General features: G+C 65.5%; 1 protein-coding gene across 9 annotated transcripts in view; it reads right to left on the bottom strand.

Annotated features, from left to right (window-relative positions):
- Positions 1 to 14,044, bottom strand: part of SNED1 (sushi, nidogen and EGF like domains 1) — an 83,342-nt gene extending 69,298 nt beyond the window's left edge. For 8 of the 9 annotated variants that reach the window (XR_013363523.1, XR_013363524.1, XR_013363526.1 and 5 more), the window contains exon 1: positions 13,812 to 14,044. Coding sequence is in view for 4 of the 9 variants with exons in the window: in XM_077869547.1 (XP_077725673.1) it covers positions 13,812 to 14,024 (213 nt within the window). In the remaining 5 variants the exon portion in view is untranslated. The remainder of the gene's footprint in view (positions 1 to 13,811) is intronic. The other variant, XR_013363528.1, reaches the window with a different exon arrangement.
- Positions 14,045 to 19,589: the final 5,545 nt, after the last annotated feature.

Genomic DNA, 19,589 nt, shown 5'->3' with positions numbered 1-19,589 from the left:
CTTCTGGAAAAAAAAATGAAGTCTAAAAAAAAAAAAAAAAGACAACCCAATAGGAAATGGGCAAAGGCCTTGAATAGTGAATAGGCTTTTTTTCAAAGAAGATACACAAATGACATGCAAAGATGCTCAGCCTCATTAACCATCAGGGCAATGCAGATCAAAGCCGCAGCCGGACACTGTGTCACACCCATAGGATGGCTGGCGTGAAAACAGGTAGCCAGTCACAGGTGTTGGAGAGGATGTAAAGAAACCAGAGCCCTTGGGGACTGTCGGTGGGATGCAACATAGTGCAGCCACTTTGGAAAAGTCTGGCAGTTCCTCAGATGGTTAAACAGCATAACTGTGCATCAGCCATTCCGTGCCAGGGGTATACCCACGTCTACCCAAGAGAACTGAAAACACGTCTGTGCAGAAATGTGCACAGCGTTACAGTAGCCCAAGAGTGGAGCCAACCCGTGTGTCTACCTACCAATGCACGGATAAACGGAATATTGTTCTGCCATAAAAAGGAACGGAGGGACGCCTGGGTGGCTCCGCGTTGCACTTCTCCCTTCAGCTCAGGGCATGACCCGGGTCCCGGGATCGAGTCCCACATCGGGCTCCCCGCAGGGAGCCTGCTTCTCCCTCTGCCTGTGTCTCTGCCTCTCTCTGTGTCTCTCATGAATAAGTGAATCTATTTATAAAACCAAAAAGGAATGGAATTCGGATCCGGGCCACAATGTGAATGAGCTTTGAAAACATTTCCTCAGGCCAAAGCAGCCCGACGGCCGCCCGAGCGGCTGCACTTGTGGGCCACAATCGCCGCGGGGAGTCCCAGAAAGCAGCGGGCCGGTGGCCGCCTCGGTCAGGCCAGGGCCAGGGCGGACGGTGACCCGGGCAGGAGACGGGCCGAGTGCACGACGCCGAGGGTGTGAGAAGCCTTCGAGTCGTAAGAGCGAAGCGTGAGCTGTGAGCGGCGGCCGCGGAGCGCGGGGAGGCAGGCCCCGGACCTCGGGGGTGCGCAGGGGTCTCCCCGAGGAGGGCAGGGGCCCGCCTCACGCGCGGGGCTCCCACGGGCCGCTGGGGGTCGGGGCTGCAGGGACCCAGCATGGGGGGGTCCGCGTCCTTTCAGGGCCCCGCGACCCCGCCCCTGCTCTCGTGGGGACCACCGGAGGCCCGGAGCCGCCGCGCAGCCACGGCGCACATTTGGGGTGGCAGGGGGCGCAGATGCTAGGGCGTCGGGGGAAGGCGGTCAGCGCCTGGGGACGCTCTGCGGAGGGGCCGGGGGACCACCCGCCGTCTCGGTCATGCACGCCGCTCCTTTGTTTCGTTTCCACAGCCCTTTAAACACCCAAGCCACATGCCAAGCTCGCAGGCCAGCCGCAGACCCTGGGCCAGGGTACCAGGTCCCGTGCCCACTGCGGCCCAGCCGGGTTGGAGCCGGGCTCTGGGGGAGCAGGGGAGCTGGGCGCCCCGGGGACCCCCGCCTACCGCCGCCCACGCTTGGGGCCGGCCACCGTGGACACACACCGCCAGGGTACAGTCTGGGTCACTTGGGGGCCACAGGGGCGGGCCTTCCTGATGGGACGCACGGGGACAGGCCACCGCCAGGACCCGGCGAAAGGACAGGCCTCGCTGTGGTGGCGCTGGAAGCCCCAGGCTGCCCGGTTGGTCTCCCATGGAAGCCGCTCGCTCTCCGCCTTGCTGGGAAGGACCGCTGACCCCTCCCTGGCCCCGCGGGGGGGTCTCATGACCCGCCTTGACCACCTGCTCGGGCCCTAGCACTACAGGGACTTCCCTGACAGGGACGCGCCCTCTGTGTCGCAGGCTACCGCGCAGCGCAAGTGCCCAGCGGCCGTCCCACGCTCCCCACCACCCAGGGGCAGCTGGCATCACCTTGGGGCAGCTTCCCCAGACTCCACCCCAGAGACCGCGGCCTCTGCCGCCCGGTGGCCCTGGCCTGCGCACCTCCTGCGCACCTGGGCCAGTCCGTGTGCTCACTGAATCCCCGGCCGGGCCCCGCCTCCCCTCGGCTGCCCTGGGGGACGGCCAGGATGGAAGGCGGGGACTGAGAAGGGCTCGTGTAGGCCTGTTTCCCCGCTCGTGGGCACGCTGGTGCGCCTCCGTCTCCCCTGACCCCACATAGGCCAGCCCCGGTGTGTGCGTCTAGCAGGTGCAGCCCGACCGAAGGGGCCTCGGGGCTCGAGCTAAACTCCGGCTCAGCCACCTGGATTTTCTTGTTGGACCAACATGCTCCTAAGTCATGGGGACACAGGTCGGTTGGTTGAGGGTGCTGCTCACCGTCCTCTCCGGTGGTGCACGGGGCCCCAGGGGGGCGTAATGGGTGCGTATAATTCTACTCAAGTGTCTCTGCTGCTTTTGCTCCTGAACCCTGCCAGTGGATGTCTGTGTGTGGGCAGGGCAAGGGGGTGAGCGGTAGGGATGGGCACACCGTGGAGGGGGACACTCCCTGGTGCCGGGCAGGGACCACCTGGGGGTCTGGGCGTCGGGAAGCGTGATGGTGCTTCACCCCCAGATCAGCGCCTGGCAGGGCCCCTGTAGGCTCCCTGCATCAGGCAGCACCTGTGCCTGCGAACCGGCCCTGCGCTGGGCTTACGTCCCTGTCGGGCACTAGAAAATGAAAAAGCTCCTGGGACGTGGCCTGTCACGAGCGACTCTGCTGTGCCTGACACAAAACGTGGACCCCTGCCCGTCACGTCTAAACACACGGATGGCACAGCCTCGTTTCAGATGCAGGTTCACGCTTGGCCCTGGGGTATGTTCCGGGGGGGGGGAGCACGGCTGCAGACACTCCGGGGCTCGGCCCACAGACCTCAACCAGACCCATGCGGCAGAGATCCAAGTCCAGTTAGCGCCAGATCTCAAGTGGCCTGTGCCCCTTGGGTCGTATGTCTGCACGGGGGTGGGGGCTGAGCCTCGACTGTCCACGGGGGTGAGGGCGGGGGGGGTCTACCGGAGGGCGAGGGGGCTGAGAGCCGGAAGCTTCCTGGTGAAACCCTAATGGGAGTCACCGTTTGGCCCATTTGCTGCCTCTGTAACTGTCCGTAGTGGCGTCAGGGATTAGCAGGGCAGTCTGGCCGCCTTGTGTGGGTCACGATGGACAATAGCCTGGCCTTCGGCGGCGTCCTGCTGAAGTAGTCCCCCCCGCCTCCCTGGAACCAGTGCACAGTGGGCTGCGCCTGCAGCTTGGGGGCAAGGCCGAGGTCTACACCGCAGGACCTCACGTTGCTGCTGGGAGCCTTAGTCAGGTGCGCCGGGAGGCGAATGGCACGGATGGTCCTGGCCTCCGTGGTCCCACTAGTCGAGTGATCTGCCTCGGGTCCTGAGGGCCCTGTGTGTTCGCGGGCCGTGCCAAGAAGGCGGGCCTCTGTCTGCTTTCCTGGGCCGCATCTCGGGGCGGAGTTTGCAGAGATCAGCCTGGGGAGATGCAGTGCTGTGTCCCTGCGGACAGAGGGCAGGCTTCCCCACGCTCCGTGTTTCTTGGCCATGACACAAGCCCATGCGGGGGGTGGGTGCCCTCTGCTGCCCTGGGGGACGTGGGGAGTGAGGGGCGCCCGTGCAGATGGCTGGGGTCTCCGGCCAGCACCCCCAAATCCGTAACAGGCTAACATGAGCCAGTGACGAGGGTACAGCCAATCCCCGACTTCCACAGTTTCATGGTAACAACCTTGAAATTGTACATAAAATGGAAATTTTCCTAGAAAAACACAATTTGCCAAACGTGAGGAGAGTTAGAGAATCTATTTTTTACATAATTATCAAGGACACTGAACCGGCACCAACTCCCCCAGGGACACTCTAGCTCCAGATGGCACTTCCAGTGAGTTCCAGCAAACATGCGAGGAACAACTCCAGAAATACTTCAGCCCTTCTGGCTGCAAGAGTCCATTTCATGAGACTGGCACCATCGCGGTTCCCAAGTCAACAAGGCCCGTACGTGCACCAACAGCAGGCCAGTCTCACTGACGCAGCAAGTTGCCAAAATCTTCAATAAATTGGCAAACTGAACCCAGCAATACATAAATAAGCTAAACAGTTCATTACTACCAAGCTGCATTTTTTGAAGATTTATTTACTTATTTTAGAGACAGAATGAGAGAGAGAGAGAGCACGCGCGCATGAATGGGGGGAGGGGCAGAGCACCACGCTGAGGGTGGACCCCACCGTGGGACTCAATCTCCTGACCCTGAGACCAAGACCTACTGAAGCTAAGAGTTGGGTGCTTAACCGACTGAGCCACCTAAGCACCCCCACGTTGCATTTTTGTTAGGCATACCAGCTAGGCTTTACATTAGAAAACCAAGTAATGTAATTAATTTAAACAATCAATTTAACAGATTAAGGGAGAAAGATCACACGGTCATCTTCCTAGGTGCAGACACGGCATTTAATACAAGTCAGCATCCACTTGTGATAAAAACTCTCAGAATGCTGGGAATCTAACGGAACACCCTGGATCTGATAAAGGGTGTCCTCACCAGAAACGAGAACAAACACTGTGTTCGATGGTGAAATAGGGAGATTTCTTTTTGAGATTGGGAATAGGATAAGGATCCTGCCAACACCATTTCCACTGGACAATGCAGCGGAGACCTGAGCCAACACAGCAAGGCAAAGAGAAAAAAAAATGAATCAAGAAGTAAAAAGATTAGGCAGGGAGGAAGAGGAACACAGCTGCTGTGAGTTGTGTACAATATGAACGTGGATGTAGAAAATCGGAAAGAATCCCCAGATAATTTAGTAAAACTAATAAGAGGCTCCGTTCGGTTGTTACGTATAAAATCAGAAACTGTAAAAAATCAACCGTGATTCTGTATGCCGGCAATAAGCAGAAATAAAGACACCATTTACAACAGTACAAAAAAATCAAGTCCTTAGGAACAAATTTAACAAAGATGCACAAGTCTTCTCTGTAATCAATTCTAAAGATTTAAATTTTTTAAAATTTACTTCAGAGAGAGAAGAGCTAGAGAGAGAGAGCACAAGAGGGGGGAGCAGCAGAGGCAGAGGGAGAAGCAGGCTCCCCGCTGGGCCGGGAGCCCAGGTCCCCGGGATCATGATTGGAGCCAAAGGCAGACGCTCAGCCCCCGAGCCCCCCGGGCGCCCTCTAGTCAATTCTAAACCTTGACTGAAAACACTAAAGACATAAAAAAATACAAGAAAGAAAGAAAACACTAAGGACAACCTGAACAAATACAGAAGCACATGTTCCTGGATTGTGGGACTCGGTGTTGCAAAGATGCCCGCTCCCCCCCTTGCATCCGTATACTCAACGCAGCCTCAAAAAAAAAAAAAAAAAAAAAATCCCAACTGGTACGTGTGTGTCTGTGACTTGATAAACCGATTCCAAATCTTACATGAAAACGCAACACCAGGAATGTCGGAGACCCTCTCTCGAAGAGCAAGACAGATGGAAGTGCTGTGACAGACACGGGAGCTCCCAGGGCACCGAGGTCACAGAGCTGGCAGCACCCCCAACCCCCCGCCCCCCGCCCCCCGCCACGTAGGACACTCGTTAGGCGGCAGGGGTGCTGTGGAGCTGCGCTCTCGCTTCCTAGGATGGGTCCTGGGCCTTCCACCTGCGCCCCACGCAGGGCCCAGCTCCAGGCGTGTTCCACACTCGTGAGTGAGGAAACTACTCAGCAATAACACTGTTGGAGGAAATAGTCCTGACTTTCAGGGAGTGACTTTTTTTTTAAAGATTTTATTTATTTATTCATGGGAGCCATAGAGAGCGAGGCAGAGACGCAGGGAGAGGAAGAAGCAGCTCCCTGCGCGGAGCCCGATGCAGGATTTGATCCCAGGACCCCGGGGTCACGGCCTGAGCCGAAGGCAGACGCTCAACCGCTGAGCCACCGGGGCGAACCTTGGGGGGTGGTTTTTAAAATAAGCCTAACCATAAAAAACAGGGACCGCACACACACTCTGTTACACTGAAATCGGGAACGTGTGTTGGCCCAAAGGTGCCGGTCAGGAGGGTGCAGGAAGGCACAGAACGGGGACGGAAATTTACAGGGCTTGTGACCTGGGTGTGCCACATGCTCCCACAGACCCCCAGGAAGAGGGTCAGTGTAGACAAGAGGGGAATCCAGTGCAGGGCCAACGCGAGCTGTGTTCGGCCTCGTTGATAAAGGAGGAGGTTAGAACCACGGTAGCACGCCTGGAGGCCGCCACCAGGACAGGTGCAGCCCACGGCCAACGGTCTCGCTCCGTGCGAACGTGCACTCGCGCGTGCCCAGGTCCATGTTCCAGAATTTTCATAAGCAGCATCGTTAAGATTAGCCTTAAACTAGGAACTCCAGATGCCCGCCACAGCCAAGCGGATGCGCGACTGTGGCCTCCTCACATAGTCACACAGCGAGGACGACCCGAGGCGCTGCGGCAGACGCGGGTGGGCGGCCCCAGCACGGTTTGGTGCCAGGGGACGAACCCTGTGTGCTGCCATCCGACGGAGTTTGCAAACGACCGTCCTCGGGGTGCACGCTGAGGGGCGGCGCAGGCGGGCGAGGGTGTCAGCACGAGGGCTCGGGGGCGCCGGGGCTGGTGTAACCCGGGGGGCCACCGAGGCTTGCACTGCATTTGTCCCTTTGCCTTGGGTGGGCTGGGCCGAGGCCGGGCGGGGGCACCTGCGGGTGGGAGCGGCCTGCCCTGCCCTCCCTGCACCCCTGAGCTGCACCCCCCCCACCCCGCGCCTGCACACAGACCACTGAGTCCGCCTCCTGCTTTGAAGTCCGGCCCAGGTGGGCGGCGTGTGCAGAGGCCTCCGGCCTGCCCCGCCGGCTGCTGCTGCCCTGCCCGCCCCGGCCGCGGGCCTGGAGCCCAGGGGTCCAGGAAGGAGGCAGAACAAGCCGGCCTTGTTTCGCTGCCAGGGCGGGGCAGGCCCGGAGCTCGGCCCAGGAGGCGGCGGCCCGGGCGGACCAGGCGGGCCTGGCAGGCGCTCTCACCTGGCCGGGCCGCTGGGCTTCCTTCAGCCGGATGCGAGCATCTGCACGTCCCGTGGGGCTCGGGGGGGTGGGGCAGTAGGCTGGCCCGAGGGCTGGGCGTCCCGACCCAGAGCGGAGCTGGGGCCCGGGGATCCTCGGGGCGGCCCTGTGCTCCCCGCACCAGGGTCCCTCTCCTCCTTCGGGCCGGGACAAGCGCCACTTCCTGCGAGATACCTCTTTCACTGTTCATTTTCCTACGTGCGGCAAGTAGCACTTTATAAAACGTGTGACGCGGACGTGGGAATGAGGAGGAAGGATGAGACCCGGAGTCCCTGTCAGAGGCCCCCCGTGACCAGCGTGTCCTAGCTGAGCGACGGAGGTTTAATCCCCAACCGGGACTAACACAAGTGGGGCCCCACCTGCGCGCTGTTGGCCCCGACCTCCCCGCCCTTGGCCTGGGTGTTTGCTGGGCTCGGAGCAGCCCCCTGTGCCCGCCGCTGGCCCTGGGGACCTGAGGCCAGCGTGGGGGACCCGCCAGGGAGAGCCCAGCGCAGGGAGGAAGGAGGGGCAGCTTGTGCCGATTCGCAGGCCTGTGGCCGGGCCCCTCCCCGCGGGCTCCCCAGCCGGGCCTGGGGGTCCGTCGGCCCCTCCCACACAGGTGCTGCCTCTCCGTGTCCAGGCACCCGCCGGACAAGGCTGCCTCCGGTGTCCCCGCCCCGGGTGGGACTGGCTCACAGGCCGCCTCGTGAGGCCCGTGTGCTGGACGGAACCGGCTGCAGGGGTGGGTGGCCGGCAGCTGCGGCCTCCACGCCCTGCCTGCACCCCCACTCCCGGTGGGCGCCGGAGGCCTGCGGTCAGTCGGCGGAGGGCGTGCTCAGTGCTGAGCGGCCTGATGGTCCTCGGGGAGGCCCCGAAGCCACACGCAGCAGGAGCTGCGGTGACCCTGGGAACTGCGGGGTGGCCCTGGGGTGCAGGGAGAGGGGCACAGGCCCGTGTGCGTGTGTGCTCGTGTGGGAGTGTATGTGTGTGAGGGTGTGCGTGTATGCTTGTTCAGGTATGTGTGCACCAGTGTGGGGCATGAGTGTATGTATGGCGTGTATATGATGAGTGCGTGTGTAAGATGGGTGTGCATGAGCGTGCATGAAGGTGTGTGTGTGTGTAAGTGTGTGCATGGGTATGAGGGTGTGTAAGTGATGAGTGTGTATGACGGTGCCTGTATGTATGTGGGTGAGCGTGTGTGAAGGTGTGCATGTGTATGAGTGTGTGAGTGTGTGATGCTGTCTGAAGGACTGTGGGTACGGACGCGCGTGTGCGGGCGGTGTGCGGGCTGGCCAGAGGGTGCCCCGTTTTCCTGCGCGGCCAGGCGGCCCCCACGGGCCAGGAGCAGCACGGAGGGATGGCGGAGGGACGGCGCTGGTGGCATTTCCGACTTGGAGAAAACCAGGAAAGAGCAGAAATGTCCCGGAGGGTCTGTCGGGGGCAGTGTCCGGCGGCAGCGCATGACATGTGTCTGCGGGTCCCCGAGCTGGGCGCCCGAGGGCGTGCCCTGCCACCCTGGCCGGTGGAGGTGGGGGGGCGGGCGGGCCTGGGGGGACCCCGCGGCCACGGCACCCCAGCTCTGCAAACAGCACATCCGAGCGGGCGGGGCCTCGGTTCCTGCTTTGACTCCTCTGCCAAGAATAAAACAATAAAGCCCCTGAGGCCTTTTATAAGCTTGTTTTGAAAAATGTAGGCATGTTTTTTATTTCCTGGCAGCTTTCTGGGTAATTAGGATTCCTCCCACGGCCCGGTGGGGGGCTGGAGTGGGCGGCGGGGCTCCCGGGCCAGGTCGGCCAGCCCTGGGGAGCTAGGAAGGGGGGAGGCTGGCTCTGGGCTGAGCGCGGGGAGGGAGCCGGTGGGGCAGGCCTCAGGAAGCGGCCTGGGGCGGGAGGACAGGAGGGAGGACGGGAGGGAGGACAGAGGACAGGACGGAGCACAGCAGATGGGGGCAGGGAGCCGCCGCAGGGCCATCCTGGGGGCGCAGAGGGGGCTCAGCCCCCTGGGCTGCGGGCGGGAAGGCGGGCTAGTGCTGGCCGAGCCCCCAGGCCCTCTGGGCCACGAGCCCCAGGCTGGCGCCCCCGGTGCCCCCTCAGCCCTGCTCCCCGCGGCCACCCCTGGGCTCCACCCCCCCACCCCCCCCCACTGCTGCCTCCGGGTCTGGCACCTGTGCCTACGTGCTCTGTCCCTCCTGCTGTCCCCTCCGCCCTCCCCGTGTGCACGGGGGCCTCTGCCTCCCCTCCCCAGCTCCCTGCAGGCCCCGGCCCTGCCTCCCTGTGGGACACAGCCCCCCACCCCAGCCCAGTCCCCCGCCCCTCAGACAGAGGCGCCTCTCAGCCTCGCCGCATCCCTGCAGCCACCGTGGGGTCCGCTGCCACCCACAGCGGGAGAGGCCCCCGCATGCGAGCCCACCCGCCACGACGCCCAGACCCTCCCTTCCAGGGGCCGCAGTGGCTCCTCTGGGACCCCAGCCCCTACCCCAGGGCCCGTCCCCAGCACGCCTGCCCGCTGCCTGTGCCCAGGCCTCCAAGGCCCTGAGGGCGCCCCCGGCTCCCGCGTAGCCCCGACCCGCTCACGGGCGGCGTGGCCCTGGGCTGCCCCTCGGCGCGGAGGGCCTGGGCTCAGGGGCCCAAGTGGGGCCGGTGCCGCTCTCGCTCCTCCCGCCCGCGCAGCCTGCACCGACTCCGGGACCTGCTGACCCCGGGGCTGGGGACCCCCGACCGCGCTCCCAGCTCCGCGGCCCCCTGTCCTGCCCCCGCCCCACCCCCATCAGCCCTCAGACCACAGGGACGCCTCATGTGGCCCGGAAGCCAGGAGCACCTGTGTCTGGGGCCCCGCTGGGGTGGCTGGTCCTGGCCAGCCCAGTACCCGTAAATGGGGGGCAGGGTCAGGAAGGGCTGGGCCACCCATGGGCGGGAGGGCAGGTCAGTGGGTGCCCACAGGAGGAACAGCACTGCCCAGGTGGAGCCCTGGACAGGTACCAGCGGCACCTGGTGAAAATGCTGATTCCGGGGCCTGTGCAGGCCTTTGGCCTCAGATCCCCTGGGAGGGCCCAGGGATCTACATCTCTCCCATGCCCCCAGGGGACCCGGCAGCAGCCCTGGGGGCCCCCGGTTCTGGACGGCTGCTGGGGGATCTTCACCCAGGTGCCAGTGATGATGCCCTTTGGGGTGGCAGGGGGCAGTGGGGGGGTGGGGGACAGCAGGGGGTAGTAGGGGGCAGTGGGGGGCAGTGAGGGGCAACAAGGGGCAGTGAGGTGCAGCAGGGGTCAGCGAGGGGCAGCAGGGGGCGAGGAGCAGGGGGCAGCGGGGGTCAGTGAGGGGCAGCGGGGGGGCAGCGAGGGGCAGCGGGGGGCAATGACGAGCAGCGGAGGGCAGAGGGGGCAGCGAGGGGCAGCAGGAGGCGATGGGCAGCAGGGTTCAGCGAGGGGCAGCAGGGGTCAGCGAGGGGCAGCGGGGGGCAGCAGGGGGCAGTGATGGGCAGTGGGGGGCACGTCTCTTCAGAGCGAGTCAGGCCACCTGGAGGAATGTATCGTGGGGAAGGGACAGGATGGGGGACCGCGTGGAGGTGCGGCCGGGGCGCCCCTGTGCCAGAGCCCCAGTGATTCATGGGAGGCGCTGAAGCCACCCGCTCCGTGGACACCGACGGAGTGACCGCTCTGAATGACGACGCGGCCGCGGGACGGGATCCTGTCCCTCAGGGCAGTGACTACGGACGGAATCGGGCCTTGCTTGGTGGCAGCCCCAGGTGGTGGCAGGAGCATGCTGGGCCTGCGTGACGTGAGCGTCAGGAGGGGCTGGAGGCGCCCGTGTCCTGCGGTGGGGTCGGGGACGCGTCACCACAGTGAGCGGGACCGGACGAGGGTGCAGCACCTGGGAGCGGAGGCCCCCGGGAGGCTGGGGGCCCGGGGACTAAACAGCCATGATTCATGTTGGGGGGCGGGGATCTCACGTAGCGTCTGCACCGGGCGGGCAGCCGGCGGGTGGTGCCCCCCGTGACCTGGGCCTACACCAGGGGTCGGCGCCCTCCCCGGCCCCCCCCCCCCCCGCGATGATTCACCGGCGCGGTCCACACACGGCTGCGCGGGGGGCCGGGCTGGGGGGGCCGCTCACCGCTGCCCCGACCTGCTACGGAGGGGCCGGGGAGGTTCCCAGGTGGCCTCCGGGGGCCAGGTGCCGTCCCACCAGGAGGACATTCGGGCAGTGGCTCTGCTGCGACAGACGCCGCCCGGGCGGAGGGCCAGAGCGCAGCCGGCCGCGTCCTCCTGCCCCAGCCTGTCGCACCCCTGCGCGGATCTGCCCGGGGCGCGCCCTCCCCTCTGGCGGACTGGCGGCCTCCGCAGTGTCTCCCGAGCCGGCGGACGGCGAGGGGCAGACCGGAACCCCCCCCCCCCCCCCCCCGCAAGGACACGCTGTTGGAGGCGCACAGGGCCCAGGTGACGGCACGAGGCTGGCGTGGTGCTCGCTGCTCCCCGCGCCCCTCTGTAGCACGGGCTCGCTGCCGACTTCCCCCAGGGCCTCCCCCCCCTCCACTTCCCCCTTTATCTGATGGAGTAAAACCTATTACTAGTAACCATTCTTCTAACGCTGGGATTGTCCCACTGTGGCCAGAGGGCCCCGCTGGTGGCCTCGGCGGCCTCCGGGCACGTCTGACTCGGGCATGTGGTTGATGTCCGGGCTCTGTTTGCACTTTTCCCACCAGGGTTCATGTCATCCCGAAGAGCCCTCGTCCCTTCCAGGGAGACGTCTGGCAACCAGGTCTGAGCACTCGGGGTGCTCGGTGCCACAGGGCCTCCCAGCCAGGAAGCACGTACGCTGTGCGCACGCGCACACACGCACAGGTGCCATGTCACAAGACACAGATGCGTATACACGCACCGTGAGTTCACACTAACGCGTCCACAGGCGGGAGGCGGACACCGAACAAGGAAACAACCAGGTGGGGTAGAGGCGGCACAGGGGAGAGTTGGGGGAACGCCTCGTCGGGGGCTGCCCAGGAGACCTGCATGTGTGGGGAACACCCCTGGGAGCAGGAACAGCAAGTGCCACCACCGAGCATGGCCCGTGTGCGTGGCGGGGGCAGAGCCACCCACCTCAGGGCGGGGGGCCCGCAGGGGCTGAGGGAGACGTGAGTCTCCTTCACGCTTGGCAGGGCTCCGTCTGCCGCCCTACGGACAGGCTCGAGGGGAGGGCCAGACGAAGGCCAGAGAGGGGGCACCCACAGGCATCCAGGCGTGTGGGGACGGTGGCCGCACCCAGGGCTGTGGCCGTGCCAGGCTGGGAAGTGGGAGGTGTTGCCCAGGCCCCGACAATGAGGGGACGGTGGGTCCAGGGAGGCAGCAGGCCTTGGGTTTGAGATGCGACAGTTAGGAGGCAGCTGCACACGGTGGCCTAAAGGCCCTGAATCTGCATTCCGAGGCTCAGTTTCCCCATCGGCCCTCTGGTAGTCCAGGTGCAGGCCCCGGGTGGGCACGGGAGGCCCTGGCCAGGCCACGCGCCTTGGGACAAACAGCGTCCTTCTGTGCCCGGCTGTAATCATCACCCGGCCCCTCCGAGGTGTCCGGCCCTGCCCCCGGAGCCCCAGTGTCTCGCCCTCAGGGAGAAGGCGCAGCAGCGCGCCCGCCGCGTCCACACGGCAAGTGTTTTTCCAACGTTCTCTTTGTTTCAGGAAAAAGCTCTTAGGGAGATATATGTTTTGTTAGCGGCCGTCATGTTCGTTTCTGATGAAACTATTTGTTTTCCTAGCAGATCTTTCCACGGTAGAGCCGTCTCTCCCAGTGGTTTTGGCAACAGTAGACGTTTGCGGTCAGGCCATTAAAGAGGGTCAACCATTTTAATAATATTTTCACCTGTGACTTTGATGGGAAGGCTGAGCCTGGCCCAGATGCCTACGGAACATTGTGACGGCGTTCCGTTACAACGGTGCCAACCCGGGCTGTGCCATTTCTAGGACACGTGGGCCTGCTGTGGCCTCCGCGGACCCCGCGCGCAGCTCTGGGCTGTCCCCCACGTGCTGCGGGAAGCCGGTCCCGCCCGGCCCAGGGGCCCTTCGGCAGGGCGCTGGCGTCCGCCCAGCACTGCCCGGACCCGATGCTGCTGCCAAGGTGCGGGAGCCGTTCCGCACAGGCGTGGGGACAGGTAGCTACCGGGCTGTGCCGCGGCCCTGGTGGAGGGAGCACACGGTGCCGGCGGAGGCCACTCGGTGCTGAGGGAGGGCGTCCAGCGCCCGCGGCGGTGCCGGTGGCCTTGGAGGTGGGGGGGGGGCACACACTGGTGGTGGCAGGAGGGAGCTGAGGGAACAGGTGGCAGCGTGGGGGGAGGCAGGGGCACATGTAGGAGTGGCCGGGAGGTGTTGAGGGTGGCAGAGGTCGTGGTTGGGGCGATGGCGCTGCAGGAACCGGAGGCACCATGGGATGGGGCTGGCCCACCCCGGCTCCAGCCTGCGTGCGGGGGACAGCGGGTGCCGTGCCTGGTGGCCCTCCCGGGAGGGTGCAGGGCAGTGAGGGCACCTTCCCACTGGCTCACTCCCTCTGTGGCCCGGTCGCCCGGTGGTGGCCGCGCACAGACCCGGGGCCCAGCGGCTCCTGCGGTCCGAGGCCCTGGCTCCGGGCCTGAGTGACCCGCTGCTGGCCTGGGGGAGGGGCCGGGGAGGGAAGAGGGGACGCCGCCCGCTGTCCCACCCCCAGGGGTGGTCTGCGGCGACGCAGCAGGGCCTCGGGCCCGCCCCACTGGGGAAACTGAGGCGGGCGGGGGGGGGCCGAGCCCAGGCGGAAGCGCTGTCCTCGGTCCACCCCTGGGCGCCCGGCGCCAAGTCGCAGCGCCCCCCCGCGCCCCGCGCCCCGCGGCTACTCACGTAGAGGCCCGAGTGCTCGGCGCCGAAGAAGGGGAAGGGCAGGGAGAGCGGCCGCAGCCCCGAGCCGCCGTCGTCCTGCTTCGGGGTGACCGCGTCGCCGCGCTCCGCGCCGAAGCCGTAGAAGTCGGCCAGGGCCACCGCGCCCCGCGCCCCGCGCGCCCCGAGCCCCAGGGCCGCGGCCACCAGCAGCGTCCAGGCGGCGCCGCGCAGCATCGCAGGGGCGGCGGGGAGGGCGCGGGCGGCGGGGAGGGCGCGGGGCCGGGAGCGCGGCGGGCGCGGGGAGGGCGCGGGGAGGGCGCGGGGGCCGCGGCTCGGCCGAGGAGGGCGCCGGGCGGGACCGCGCTCAGGCCAGCCCCGCCCCGGGGCCCGCGGCTTAAATACGCAGCCGGGCGGGGGCGGGGCCGGGCGGGGCGGGGCGGGGCCATGCAAATGAGCCGCCCTTAAAGCGCCAGGGCCCCGGCGAGGCGAGCGCAGCGCGCGGGGCGTCCTGCGGGGCGGGGCCGTGCTCCTCCCCCCGGGGTCCCCGGTCGCGGGGCTGGGCGGCCGCGCAGGAGGCGCCGCGACAGACCCCGAGGACGCCTGACACGTGGGGCCTGGGGCCCGCCGGGGCCCCTGCGCTTAGCAGTGCCCGACACCCCCGCTCCGCAGGTGCCCAGAGGCCACCCCCGCCGCCCCGAGCCCCGAGCCTCTGCACACCTGCCCCCGGCCCTGGGGCGAGGCTCCCATCTCGTGGCCCCCCCGCCCGGGGGAGGGGGTCAGGACACCACACGGGGGAGCCCCTGGGGAGCTTTCCGGGTGGGTTCCGGGTCCCAAGGGAACCTCATGGCCAGGGAATGTCCTGGGGGAACACAGGTCCACGTGGGCCCGGGGCGAGTGGATGGGCGCTCCTGGGCCCCGCGGATGGCAGGAGACCCCCCGGAGCCCGCGCTCCAGATGCCGAGTCCCCAGCTCGTGGCCATCCCAGCTCTTCCCCTGCCTCTGGGTCCTCGGACCTCACACCCTGTTCTGAGCGTCTCCCCTCGGGCTCAGGTCAGGGTCCTCAGCCAACCTCCCCGTGCTCCAGTCTCCAAAGCTGCTGTCGGGGGACGCATGACCACAAGCCAAGCCTGGAGCCCCTGACGACCGAGAGCCAGCACTACCACCGGGGCTCTGGTTGCGGCTGGCTCTGGGTGTCCTACGATGTCCTCGGTGAGCCGTTAGCCAGGAGCATTAAGTGTGATTTTGAAGAAATAATGGAAAGGCCGTTTGACTTTGTGTGTTACACGCTTACACAGGTTCCTTTAGGCTAGTGTCAGGGCAGAGCCAGAGCTTAAGGAGGCAGCCGCTGCTGGGGCCGACCTCACGCTCCACCTCCCCCAGAGCAAGCTCCCCCTGAACTCTCGGGATCCACCGTGCTCGGCTGCAACGGGGCCAGCCCGGGGCCAGGTTCCTGCCTCGGGGACCCTCCAGGACAGCAGGACAACCGCGCCAAGGTTCCACTGAAGGACGAGAAAGGTCAAAGCCTCCCACCTGTGGAGGAAAGAAGTCAGAGAGGACATCTAATTGCCGAGGTCGTGCTGGGAGCAGAATCCCAGCCTGACGGGCTCCCGGGGCTCTCGGCAGGAAGCTGGGGAGGAAGGGCACGTTCCCACTTGCTCACATTCACACATGCATGCACACTCTCACATTTCCACATGCATATTACACGTGGATACAGCACGTGCTCACTCACGTGTGCAGCTCACACACACATGCTCCCAGACACAACACACGCAGACATTGCCACATGCACCTCTTCGGCTCCTTCTCCTGAGCACGTGCATCAGGGGATCCCAGTAAAGGTCTGGGTCTGGGCTGGGCTTTGGGTCCACCCAGGGGCTCATTGGGAGCAGGGCTGCCCCAGAGCCCAGCATGCTCAAGGGCACACAGTGGTGCCCAGTATGTGCACCCACGGAGGGCCTGGTTCTCCAGACATGCTGGGACTGGTTGGCCTACACGGCAGGACCCAACCAGGCCACCCAAGGGAATCCCCTGGGCGGCTTTGTCACAGGCTCAGGCCCGGGCCCGGCCCAGAGAGCAGGTGCTCATGGGGTTAGGCTGGAGCCAGCCGCGGGCAGACGCTTGGGTCGCGGCCCCCAGCGGGGCCGAGCTTACCTGGGGCCGCGCCTGGCTGCCTGCTTGCAGCCTCCACCCCGGGCCGGTTAGGACCTGGTCTGGGAGACGGGGGGTTAACGTGAGGCCCCACCACCGTGGGCATTACATTTCAAAAAAAAAAAAAAAACCCAAAACAAAACAAACCCCCCCCTCCAACTCCACAGGCAAAAAAGAGGGAGAAAAAAATTTTTTTTTTCAGGTGCTAAAAATATTATCAGGAAATACTTTTCAGCAATGTGCCGTTTTACGTTCCCCTCTGGACTCAAGGGCGCCTTTGTCTCTGCCACAGAAAGTCCACATTTATCAAAACCAAAATCGTTTTATCAAGCAGGCTCATGTTCTGCGGCCGGGAAATCTGAGCCTCCCCAACAGGCCTGTGACATTTTAGTTTAGGGCCTGAGTACGTGTGCAGTTTAGGTGGGGGAGCCCCGGGGCCGACCCCGGGATATCCCGGGACGAGGGGCTCCATCCAGGGCAAGGGGGGAGTGCTGTCCCCCCACAACACACCTGGCCTGGCGGGCTTGTCCCTGAGGGCTCCGAGTGGGGCTGCTCGCGGCTGGCCGTCCCTCCGCAAACTTCTCCAGAGGCAGCTGGATGAGCATAGCCCCCACCCCCCCAGCAGCTGGTTCTTCCACGGATGTGGACCCGGAAGCCCCTGCCCCAGGTAACCCGCCCCCCACCGCTGCGGGCGAGGTAGGAGGTTATGGGGCCCGGAGGGGCAGGTTGGGCGCAGCTCTTGCAGAAGCCCACCCTGCCTGGTTATTACCAGGTGGGGCTGCGTGGGGTCCCGGCACAGCTGGTCCCCTGGGCAGGGACGGGAACCCCCCGGCTCAGGGCACACTCCTAGGGAATGGACAGTCCATGGGTGCTGGGCCCACTCGGCCTCTCCCCGTGCCTGCGGCCCCCGCGGCCCCCGCACCCGGACCCCGGACCCCCGTGAGGGCACCTCTCTTGGTCTTAGGGAGACGGTGGGATTGGGGCTCAACGTTTGCTCCCTGGGATGTTCGCTGCTGCTTTAGTTCTTAAAAAACAGGAATTAGAGAAACGCTTTGAGCTGGGGAATCGGCCGGGACAGGCCAAAACTGGTCACAGGTTTGGGGCTGTCTCCCTCCCACGGCCCTCGGGCAACCCCACATGTACCCCCCACCCCCACCGCGCCCGGGGCAAAGACTCCCGCTTCCCGACGCTTCCACGCGCCCCCCACGGCCTCTCAGAGGGGCGCCTCGGTGGCCCAGGGCCTGTCCGTGTGCTGGGAGGCTCTGCAGCTGATGAAGTCACGCTTCTGTGGCATTTGTAATGACGTGGGGCAAACCTAACGGGAAAACGTCGACGGAGAGAGTCTTTAAAGCGAGTGTTCAACGTAGGCCAGACGCCGGCGTCCCCCCACCAGGGGCCGGCACGTGCGGGAAGGAGGTGCTCAGGTCTACGCTGGGATCTGCAGTGCTTTGCTTTTTGTACGTGTTTGCTGTCGTTAAACTTTTTATTTGCAGGGATTTGAAAAACGTTAATGTGTTAGAAGCCCCGGTTCCAGCGGCCCCCTCGGTCCTGCGGCCCTGGGAGGCCAGGGTGCTGCGGGGGCGGGGCCTGGCCCTCGGGGCCGCCTTCCCCCCCGCCCTGCCTGGTGTGCAGCGTGGGCACCGCCGCCCTCCCTGGGCTCTGGGGGGCCCCCTGCTCCCCCGCGTGCGCCCCACCTGCACGTGGACACCACAGCGGCCAGGCCCTGGGATGAGCGCTGGTGATGGCGGTCCGACGGGCAGTACCCGCAGTGGACTCTCTGTGCCCCTCCGGGGTGGGGTGGCCCATGGTGCAGGGAACCAGGGCTAGGGGCCTGTCCAGGGTTGCAGGGCTGCGGGGGGCGGGGCTAGGGTCCTCCAAGGCCGTGCACCCCGACGGCTGCTGGGCCAAGCTGGGCCTTGGGCGGGGTGGCCGGGGAGATGCCCTGAGGCTCCGGGGACCAATGCACGGCCTGGCCACCCGCGGGCTGTCCTCCCTGGCCCTCACCCCGGACGCTGGGGGGTGCTGTGCGTGGGGACAGGAGACGCCCAGCAGGGCTCCAGCCCCCAGGCACCAGCCCATCTCTGTGCTCCGGTCACCGGGACGCCGCTGGCCACCTGGGCGTGGGGCCTCTGGGCTTGCCTCGGACCTCTCGCTGACGGCCCTGCGGCCTTGGTCCAGAAGCAGGACCTCGGGAGGCCCCGTCGCCCCCTCACCTGCCACAGGTGCCCCGGGAGCTGTTGGCAGAACAGCCAGGCCCCACCCGGTGCCCCGGGACAGTCGGTGCCCTGCGGGAGGTGCTTAAGGAAACACCAATTTATTTCCTTTAGGAAGATCTTCTTTCCTGAGAACATGACTTTATGCTGAATAAGTAAAGACAGCGTCTCCGACGTGGGTTGAACTATTTATTAAAACGCACAGACCCGGAGGTCTGAGGCATGCACGTGGGGCGGGGACACCCCCACCGCCCGGGAGTGTGCGGCTCAGGCTCTGGGGCCTTTCATTCTAACACTGACGAGCCGGACCCCTTTCAGCCACGAGCACTTATCAGGTGGCTCCTCGGGCTGGGAGCTCCGGGCCCAGAGATGTGACAGGTGAGGCAGCAGCGGGTGCCGTGGGCACGCGGAGGGGAGGGCGCCCACACGGACCCCCGCCTCCGGCTCCTGTCCCTTCCCACGCCGCCGCCGCCCCAGGGCCTTCTGCTGGGGGGGGGTGAGTGCTCCCGGGTGCCCTGCTGTCCCCACTGACAGGTGCACGCCCCGAGGCAGACGCCACCGACACCCCCTTGGCCGCAGCAGCCACTGTTAGTGGTCACCTGCTCCTCCCCTTGGAGCCCGAGCTGGACTCAGAATCCTCAACCCAGCCGCCAGCGGTGGGCAGAGCTGAGAGGCACAAGGAAGCCTGTGGCCGCCTCCTTGGGGCGCCGCGACCCTCCACTCGCAGCCCGCGGCCCCTCGGTCGCTGCATTGGAGCAGAAAGCAGCTCCGACGGCCTGGGTGCGTCCGGGGGCAGGGGACGGCGATGGCACGGTCGGGCCTGCTCCCAGCTGGGTTCCGGGGGCTCCGGGGGCTCCCAGGGCAGCCAGCCCCACGCACACGGGAAGCCACGGGCCGCCCGGCGCCCCACGGACCCTAAACGTGCCACTTGCAAAACAAGAGAGGCCATTTGGGGCGGAAACAAGTCACCGCGCCCCGTGCTGATGGGGAAGGAGGGACACCACGGCGGGTGATGCCCGCACAGGGGCCAAGAGGGCTGCCCGGGCTCCACGGCCACCAGGACTTTCCCAGAGTTCGAGGCTGGAAACGTGGGAGTTCGGTAGCAGCTCGGGTTCGCAGGCGGCGCTTCCCGTGGCCAGTGAGTCACGGAGACTCGCTTCTGAGTCATTTCCAGCCACCTGCCGCCGGGACGGGCCTGCAGTTCCTGGATACGAGGGTCCGCGGCCTCTGGGCGCAGGGGAGCGGCGGCTGCGCCTCGCAGGACATTGTGTTTTTGGCTCCAGTTGGTGGAAATACTTTCCACGTGCTTCCCCGTGTTTATAGAGCTGAGGGCATGGAATGCAGCCCGTGGCCACGGAAGCCGGCCTGCTGGGGCCTGGCCACCGGCTCTGGGGCGCCGCACGCCAGTGTCCCCAGCAGCCGGGCCAGGGCGAGG

This window comes from Canis aureus, chromosome 24 (assembly GCF_053574225.1).
Source record: "Canis aureus isolate CA01 chromosome 24, VMU_Caureus_v.1.0, whole genome shotgun sequence".
Taxonomy (NCBI): domain Eukaryota; kingdom Metazoa; phylum Chordata; class Mammalia; order Carnivora; family Canidae; genus Canis; species Canis aureus.
Note: the sequence above shows the minus strand (reverse complement) of the source record. Positions and strands in the feature narration are given on the sequence as shown.